Genomic DNA, 9212 nt, shown 5'->3' on the forward strand with positions numbered 1-9212 from the left:
GTCCCTGTTTTTATTAAAAACAAATCCTGATAGAACTGATTTGCTTACAAAATAAACTTCAGTCTTACTGTACTTGGCCTGATTATTTGCTGGGTTATCGAGGGATTTTCCAAAAACAAGCCTTTTCTGGAGTAACTCAGGTGTCACTGACCAAAATGTAATACTTTTTTTTGACTAGATTCCTTGAGGTGGAGGATCGTGAGGTAAATTTTTGGGATTTTAAGGGCCAATAAAGAATATTTTTTTCTTTCCTCCCAATTTTGGGGACCAATTAAGATATAGATGGAAGAGAAAGATGAAGTTTTAAAAATAGTTTTAGGATAAAGATGATCTGGGAATGTGGGGATCTGCAGCCAAATAGGTTAGGCTCTGTCTTAGGGTAACTCTGTCTTAGGGTAACTCTGTCTTAGGGTAACTCTGTCTTAGGCTCTGTCTTAGGCTCTGTCTTAGGGTAACTCTGTCTTAGGCTCTGTCTTAGGGTAACTAACTTAGGGTAACTCTGTCTTAGGCTCTGTCTTAGGCTGTGTCTTAGGGTAACTCTGTCTTAGGCTCTGTCTTAGGCTGTGTCTTAGGGTAACTCTGTCTTAGGCTCTGTCTTAGGGTAACTAACTTAGGGTAACTCTGTCTTAGGCTCTGTCTTAGGGTAACTCTGTCTTAGGGTAACTGTCTTAGGGTAACTCTGTCTTAAGCTCTGTCTTAGGGTAACTCTTAGGGTAACTGCCCTGTCTTAGGGTAACTCAATTCTTCGTCACAACTTCAGGCCACCTACTTGCAGAGGAAGAGCCTGCCTCAGTCACCTGCCACGTGGACAAGCTCAGGTGCATCCTAAGGATGTGGGTTCAGAGGGAAAGTATGGCTGGGTGTCATGTGCTTAGTCCCTCTCCCAGCTTCACCAGACAGGCAGGTGACTCCTGCCACAGGGAGAGGGGCTGAGGGGCAAAGGGCACCACTCTGGTCACTCTTGCCTGGAGACACAAGGCCCTCCTGGAGGACTTAGGAGCATTAGTACATTGGGATTAAGGGCTTTTTTTTTCTTCAAATTGGACAGAGGGACAGATTGCTGAGGAATACATGTGGATTTTTTCCTCTGTGACACTATCAAAGAATTGTTCCTGGGGCGTGGGGTGCCACCTTCAGAGGCAGAAGTGTTTAGGAAACGCTGCAGTGGCACATGACCCTCAAGTGCTCCAGCAGCCATAGCAGCCCCTGGGGAAGAGAGGGCAGCTGAGAACGCGAGAGCAGAAGGGCAGTGGCTCCATCATCTCAGAGGGTTCTATTCAAACAGCAGTTTCTAGTAAACAATGAAAAGAGACCTGGGGCCAGACATGGTGGCTCACGCCTGTAATCCCAGCACTTTGGAAGGCTGAGGTGGGTGGATTACCTGAGGTCGAGAGTTCAAGACTAGCCTAGTCAACGTGCTGAAACCTCATCTCTACTAAAAATACAAAAATTAGCCAGGCGTGGTTGCAGGTGCCTGTAGTCCCAGCTCCTCGGGAGGCTAAGGCAGGAGAATCGCTTGAACCCAGGAGGTGGAGGCTGCAGTGAACTGAGATTGTGCCACTGCACTCCAGAGTGAGACTTGGTCTCAAAAAAANGGATGTCACAGGGCTGTTAGGAGGAGTTAGTGAAATCAGACACAAAGCATTTGGTTCAGCTCAACCAATGTTCATTCTCGCCTTGTCCCTACTGCATAACCCGTAACCCCAAATATCCCCCGAACACAGCTCATAACAATAAGATTCCTGTTTCCACCACATGTTTAATTGTAAGAATAGAGATGATGATCAACTCTTGAGAAGAACCAGACTCTGGTGCCATCTCGGAAGTGTGGCATCGCCTGCTCTTCTCACTTCCTTGAACAGCAGTGTTTCTGGATTTCTTCTGCGAGCCCTAGGCAGTGCAGGATGCGTTTCTTTTCAGCAGCCAGTTCCTTCTCAGAGAACTGGCCCAAGAGTTTCTGGACAAATATATTTTGATCTTTCAGAAATATGTTCTTATTTATTCCCACATTTGGCACATTCTCCAGGGACCCAGACTTGAAATGGAAGCTTAAATATCTGTTTCGTTTTAGACCAGGCCCTTTTTCTTCAATCCATGTCAGTGGACTGCAAAGACAAAAGACAAAAGAATCATGTCATGGTAGAGATGACACAGGAGCACAAGTGGGTACTTGCTGGCACGTGACTGCCTGGTAACAGGTCCTGGTCAGGCACCCATCCTCCTTGCGGGCACCAGCCTCCCAGAGGCTGTGGGTGACTTTGTCAACTTCACAGCCAAACAGGCTTTTATTTAATTTTGCCACCAGGCAGGGGAATTCATTCAGTGACTTTTTTTTTTTTTTTTTTTTTTCTGGGATGGAGCCTTGCTCTGTCACCCGGGCTGGAGTGCAGTGGTGCAGTCTCGACCCATTGCAACCTCTGCCTTCCAGTTTCAAGCAATTTTCCTGCCTCAGCCTCCCGAGTAGCTGGGACTACAGGTACACACCACACACCCAGCTATTTTTTAAAAAATATTTTTGGTAGAGATGGGGTTTTGCCATGTCGGCCAAGCTAGTCTTGAACTCCTGACCTCAGGTGACCCACCCCCTCTTGGCCTCCCAAAGTGCTGGGATTAAAGGTGTAAGCCACCACACCCAGCCTCCCAAGACTAGTTTTAAAAGCTCATAGTACAGTCTGGCAAATGTTCTGAGATATGGTAACAAAGATTAATTTTAGGGCAACTTATTCTCTACTTTGACACTGAATAAAAATAAATGAGGTATTTCTACATAGTCTAATCCACCTAAGAAAATTTCTCGTGTCTTTTTTTTTCTTTTTTGAGACAGTTTCACTTTTGCTGCCCAGGCCGGAGTGCAGTGCTACAGTCTTGGCTCACTGTAACCTACGCCTCTGGGTTCAAGCAATTCTCCTGCCTCAACCTCCTGAATAGCTGGGATTACAGGTGCCCGCCACCACGCCTGGTTGATTTTAATATTTTTAGTAGAGATGGGGTTTCACTACGTTGGCCAGGCTGGTCTCAAACTCTTGACCTTAGGTGATCCAACTCCTTGGCCTCCCAAAGTGCTAGGATTACAGGTATGAGCCATCATGCCCGGCCTCTCATGTCCTTTTAAATAATATGAAATCTTGGGATTTAAGGGAATATAGAATGTCAAGATCTTTCTTGTACCTCAATTTCCTCACTAGTAAAAATAAGTAATGGTAATAAGTATACAGCTTTACCTATATGTGGTGACATTGTGAGACAAAAAAATGCAATTGTGGCCAGGTATGGAGTCTGATGTGGGTGGATCGTTTGAGCCCAGGAGTTCAAGACCAGCGTAGACAACATGGCAAAAACTCATCTCACCCAAAAATATGAAAATCAGCCAGTCTCCTAACCCGGTCTCAAAATAAATAAATAAGTAGATAAATTTTTTTTTTTAAACGCCATTTGGGACATGGAAAGTACTATGATTTTAAGAAGTTATCCTTATACGGTAGCTGCCCTCTGTCCCAACCCCTCATCTGATGCTTGCCTCTCCTGTGCAAAAATGAGAGTCAGGGCTGGGTGCGGTGGCTCACGTGTGTAATACCAGCACTTTGAGAAGCCAAGGCGAACAGATCACTTGAGGTCAGAAGTTCGAGACCAGCCTGGCCAACATGTCGAAATCTCATCTCTACTAACAATATAAAAATTAGCCAGGCATGGTGGTGGGTGCCTTAGTCCCAGCTACTTGGGAGGCTAAGGCAGGAGAATCACTTGAACCTGGGAGGCGGAGGTTGTAGTGAGCTGAGGTCGTGCCACTGCACTCCAGCCTGGGTGACAGAGTGAGACTCTGTCTCATTCAGAAAAAAAAAGAGATTCAGCCTCTGCCTCTGCCACATCTTTCCTCGTTGACTCCTACTCAACTTCAAGACCAAACAAGGCACCGCCTCCTGCTAGAAGCATGAGCTGACCTGTCCAGGGTCCCATTCCTTGTGTTCCCACAGCACCCTACAGTATCTTTACCTCTGATTACAGGGGACTGCAACTGTCTGTGGACAGGTCTGATCATGGCTGCAATCCTAACACACGGCCACGCCGGAGCCTGGGCCACCACTGTCAGTGCACCACAGGCAGTACTGCTGAGTTCTGTGTGCTTTGCCTTTATCTGTCACGCCTCTGCCTTTTCCTAACAAAGAAGAAACACCTCAAAATGGACTAGATCAGGCTTCATTCAGGCACTCAAATTCTTTTCTCTTTTTAAAATACCCAATGTCTTCTTTTTTTTTTTTTGAGACAGAGTCTCACGCTGTCGCCTAGGCTGGAGTGTAGTGGCATGATCTTGGCTCAATGCAACCTCACTCAGGGTGATCCACCCACCTCACCTCCCAAAGTGCTGGGATTACAGGCATTAGCCACCACGCCAAGCCCAATGTCTGCTTCTTTACGAGACCCACCTCCCTGGAAAGGCATCAGGAAACACCCTAAAACCTTTACTGTTCTAAATAGTTTACAGAGCCCAGGTGCTTTGGGAGGAAAATTATAAATATGCTTTTGTTAAAAAGGACTTGGTATGAGAAGTAAGTCAGAATATATGGGGGACAGTGTGACAGTGTGACATGATGATGATGTTGAAACACAGATCCTTGCACTCTGGCCGCACCGAGGGGTGAATGTGTGGCCCTGTGGGGAACACGTACAGTGTTAATGGCAGAGTCTAGGGAGTAGGTAGAAGGGTGTTTACTGAAAAATTCTTTCAACTTCACCATATGCCTGAAAATTTTCATGAGAAAACACTGGAAAAAAATTCAGATCACAGAGTTAATGTAATTTTTTTTTTTTTTGAGACAGAGTCTTGCTCTGTTGCCTAGGCTTCAAGGCAGTGGCCTGACCTCAGCTCACTGTAACCTCTGCCTCCCGGGTTCAAGCAATTCTCCTGCCTTAGCCTGCCAAGCAGCTGGGACTATAGATGCGCACCACCACATCCAGCTAATTCTTGTATTTTTAGTAGAGATGGGGTTTCACCATGTTAGCCAGGCTGGTCTCGAACTCCCAACATCAGGTGATCCACAAACCTCAACCTCCCAAAGTGTTGGATTACAGGTGTGAGCCACCATGCCCAGCCAAGTTAACATAATTTCTACTACTAAATTTGCTATGAATGACTTGTGTGATTTAGGCAACCTGCTTGCATTCTGTAAGCCTCAGTCTACTGACTGGCAGATGGGATTACGTTTGTCTCCTTTACCTCACAGGGTTGCTGAGAGGATGAGATGAGGCAACACAAGTGTGATCTCAGCACTCCATCTGCAGAAGCAGACAGCCCTTCTGGAGCTGAGACTGAGGGTCTAGTCCCTTGGGGCTCCCTTTGGATCATATCTGCAAATGCACTAGGATGTCCTTAAATTCCCTCCTCATCATGGCTTCTCATGACTTACCTTTTCTTCTCTGTCTCCAGGCACACTGTCATTTTCATATACTGATCTTCCTTTCGCTCTTCCAAAGTGGCAGACACAAGAGAAAGCTCCCCAAAGAGGGAGACCAGCCAGGTCAGGCGAGAGATGCCGCTGAATGCGGGGAAGCCAAACCGCTCTTCTTCTAACGGGCCAGCTGTGGGAAATTACAAACGCTGTGGGAACTGGGAAGCAGGAAGGCCAGGTGGAGAGCAGGACCCGGGATCGGGGGTGGCAGTGGAATGAAAAGATGTGGCCAAGTGATCAGCACAATGGGACCTTGCCTTATGTGGCAGGTAGACAAGATGATTAATGATACTGATGAAAACTCAGGTGGCTGAATTTAAACTCTTGCATAAACGCATCTCTGTCTTTCCCTGTTTATTAAATTCGGTTTTAGTAAAACGTTCTGCTGGAAACCACAATCAATCCAGCCAAACAGAATAATAAAAAAGTTTCGGGCTTCTAATATATATATCTGTGTATACATATGTAGACACACATACATACACACAGGTACCTACATATACATACGTGTCTATCCTTTTTAATTAGTGACTTAAAGTAGTCTGGCAAAAGTAGAAGAATCAAGGTATTTTGGCCCTGCAAGTCTGTATTCTTATAATTACCTGATATGTAAGCGACAATAGGGTGTGAAGGCATTATTAAAGCTGTGGAGAAAATGGTAATACCTTTGAGCTATTTCAGTATCAAGAAAACTGATACAATATTAAATGTTTTCTTAGTTTTCCTAATCTTGTGAACAAAAAAGTACACTCAAAAGAGTATTGGGGCTGGGCACGGTGGCTAACGCCTGTAGTCCCTGCATTTTGGGAGGCTGAGACAGGTGGATCCCTTGAGGTCAGGAGTTCAAGACTAGCCTGGCCAACATGGAAAAACCCCATCTCTACTAAAAAAATTACAAAAATTAGCCGGCCATGGTGACAGGCGCCTGTAATCCCAGCTACTTGGGAGGCTGAGGCAGGAGAATTACTTGAGCCTGAGAGGGGGGAGGTTGCAGTGAGCCTAAAAAGGCCAGGTATGGGTACCTCATGCCTATACCAGCACTCTGGGAGGCCAAGGCAGGTAGATTGTTTGCACCCAGGAGTTCAAGACCAGCCTAGGCAACATAGCAAAACTTTGTCTCTACAAAACACACAAGCAAAATTAGGCAGGTGTGGTGGTGCACACCTATAGCCCCAGCTACTCGGGAGGCTGAGGTGAGAGGATCATCTGGGCCTGAGGAGTTCGAGGCTGCAGTGAGCCGTAACTGCACCACAACATTCCAGCCTGGGTGACACAGTGACACCCTATTTCAAAAATATATATATAAATTTAAAAAAAAGAGTATTGGTGTGAGAAATCCATTTGGTCAAGATACTGCTCCCCTCTGCCTCCAGTCAAAATCTTAAACATAACCTAAGTTTAAAATACTTCATATCTGTTACATTATAAATATTTCTGATGCTCTTGATATTCACTTAAAAATGACTAATAGCAATGAGTATATTCTTAAAAAGCAGTAAGTTATATATAAAACCAAACACAAATTAGAAGTTTCATAGACAACATGGTTTGAAATCACTAGGACCTAAGTATCAAACTTATAAAACAAAAAGACTTCCCAGGGCTGGTTACTGTCTACTCTAGTTCTTTTTGTTCATTTGTTTGTTTTTAAGACAGAGTCTTGCTCTGTTACCCAGACTGTGCAGTGGCGCGATCTTGGCTCACTACAACCTTTGCCTCCCAGGTTCAAGTGATTCTCCTGCCTCAGCCTCCCAAGTAGCTGGGATTACAGGCGTGCGTGCCACTATGCCTGACTAATTTTTGTATTGTTTTAGTAGAGACCGGGTTTCACCATGTTGGCCAGGCTGGTCTTGAACTCCTGACCTCAGGAAATCCACCCGCCTCAGCCTCCCATAGTGCTGGGATTATAGGCTTGAGCCACTGTGCCTAGCCTAGCTCTTTGGAGAGAGTACTAAGCAGCCACCAACAGCAGTTCCATCCACTTAGAGAGCTGAGCTCCAATCCGGCTCTGTCTCATGACCACTGTGTGGTCTCTGAGCTGCTTTGATTTATCTGTATAATGGGGGTAGTGAATACCGCTTTATAGGACTCTCATATGGATTAAGCTAACGCACATTGCATACTTAGCACAGTTTCTTGTACAACTTAATTGTACTCTCATGACATTACCATTTTCAAGGATGAAGACAGATTTGAAATGAGGTTTTACTGTGTATCACAGGCTTTACCACGCAAAAATGCCAGGCCATGTCAGGGTGTCCTTTCTGTAATGAAAGCCCTCAGGAGTGGTGGTCCAGATGCCCAATGATATAGCCAGAGAAGGAGACAATCCAAAAGTGACCACAAGAGCAGGAGGTTCCTGCATGCTCATTTCCTATTGCTAATGGAGCTGCTCAAACAGTGACCAACATCAAGTAAAGAGCTACACATACAGCAGATCAGATACTGTGGTCAGCTGGGCGCAGTGGCTCCAGCTTGAGCCCAGGAGTTTGAGACTGGCTTGGTCAACATAGAGACACTGTCTACAAGAATTTTAAAATTAGCTGGGCATTGTGGCACACACCTGTGGTTCCAGCTACTTGGGAGGCTGAGGTGGGACGGTTGCTTGAGCCTGTGAGGTTGAGGCTACAGTGAACTATGATTGTGCCACTGCACTCCAGCCTGGGCAACAGAGTAAGACCTTGGCTCAAAAAAAAAAAAAACAAAAAACCAACAAAAAGATACTGTGGTTGCCACGAATGTCCTTGTAACTTGTGAGAGGAAGAAGGGGGCTCTTCATATTATATTTGCTTTGCAAGGAAGTATAAAAATGTTCTCCTCGCCAAGCACCTATCTCCTTTTAAAAGAGTTTTAATGTACACCTTCCTGTTGAAAAATAATCTTCAATTAGTTAACAGATTGGGACAAAGCATAAATATGCTTGAGATTTCTAACATACTTTTTACCCAAGCCCCACCAAGCAATTAAATCCCATCTGGGAAAATTAAATTGGCCAAGTCAGACAGTCTTGAGCAGAAATGAACACAAGTTCCTGCCCTAGAGAGCCAGGAAAGAATCTGGCTGGCCTTTGGACCTCACGTGTGACCTGTGATCCCACCCGTCACTGACCTGTGAAGAGGAGCGACCCTTTCAGCAGGTCTTTCCCCACCACTTCTTTTTTTAGAAATGCGAATTCCTCCATCAAGAGTTCAACATGCTCCTCGTGCAAGACTTTGCCTGTAACGACAAAAATGGAATAAAAAGGGCAGTTGTGTCTAGGTGTGCATCCTGGAGTGTACTCTGTCCTCCCTTAACACAGGATATGCAGCACTGATAACTGCCCTGGGCACATGGTCAGGATGGCCTCCCTACCACTGTTACCCACCCCAGCTGAAGAGGTTGCCACTTCTAAGCTTATAACAGAAATGAATGGAATGAAGGCCAGCCACGGTGGCTCACACCTGTAATAGCAGCACTTCGGGAGGCCAACACTGGCAGGTCACCTGAGGTCAGGAGTTCAAGACTAGCCTGGCCAACATGGTGAAACCCCATCTCTACTAAAAATATTAAAAATACAAAAATTAGCTGGGTGTTGTGGTGGGCACCTGTAATCTCAGCTACATGCAAAGCTGAGGTAGGAGAACTGTTAGAACCCAGGAGGCGGAACTTGCAGTGAGCCAAGATTGCATCTCTGCACTCCAGCCTGGACGACAGAGTTAGGCTTCATTTCAAAAACAAACAAACGAACCAAAAAAAATTTCTTGCCTTCTTCAAGACTTATACAAGTTC

At 45.5% G+C, this 9212-nt stretch overlaps 1 protein-coding gene across 3 annotated transcripts in view; it reads right to left on the bottom strand.

Annotated features, from left to right (window-relative positions):
* Positions 1-1743: 1743 nt before the first annotated feature.
* Positions 1744-9212, bottom strand: part of BLVRA (biliverdin reductase A) — a 48235-nt gene continuing 40766 nt past the window's right edge. For all 3 annotated transcript variants that reach the window (XM_037733816.1, XM_017515369.2, XM_017515370.2), the window contains 3 exons: positions 8553-8660; positions 5403-5574; positions 1744-2105 (listed from right to left, as the gene is read on the bottom strand). In XM_037733816.1, coding sequence (XP_037589744.1) covers positions 1847-2105; positions 5403-5574; positions 8553-8660 — 539 coding nt within the window. In that variant the 3' untranslated portion in view covers positions 1744-1846. The remainder of the gene's footprint in view (positions 2106-5402; positions 5575-8552; positions 8661-9212) is intronic.

The sequence above is a fragment of the Cebus imitator genome, unplaced genomic scaffold (genome assembly GCF_001604975.1).
Source record: "Cebus imitator isolate Cc_AM_T3 unplaced genomic scaffold, Cebus_imitator-1.0 Scaffold548, whole genome shotgun sequence".
NCBI classification, from domain to species: domain Eukaryota; kingdom Metazoa; phylum Chordata; class Mammalia; order Primates; family Cebidae; genus Cebus; species Cebus imitator.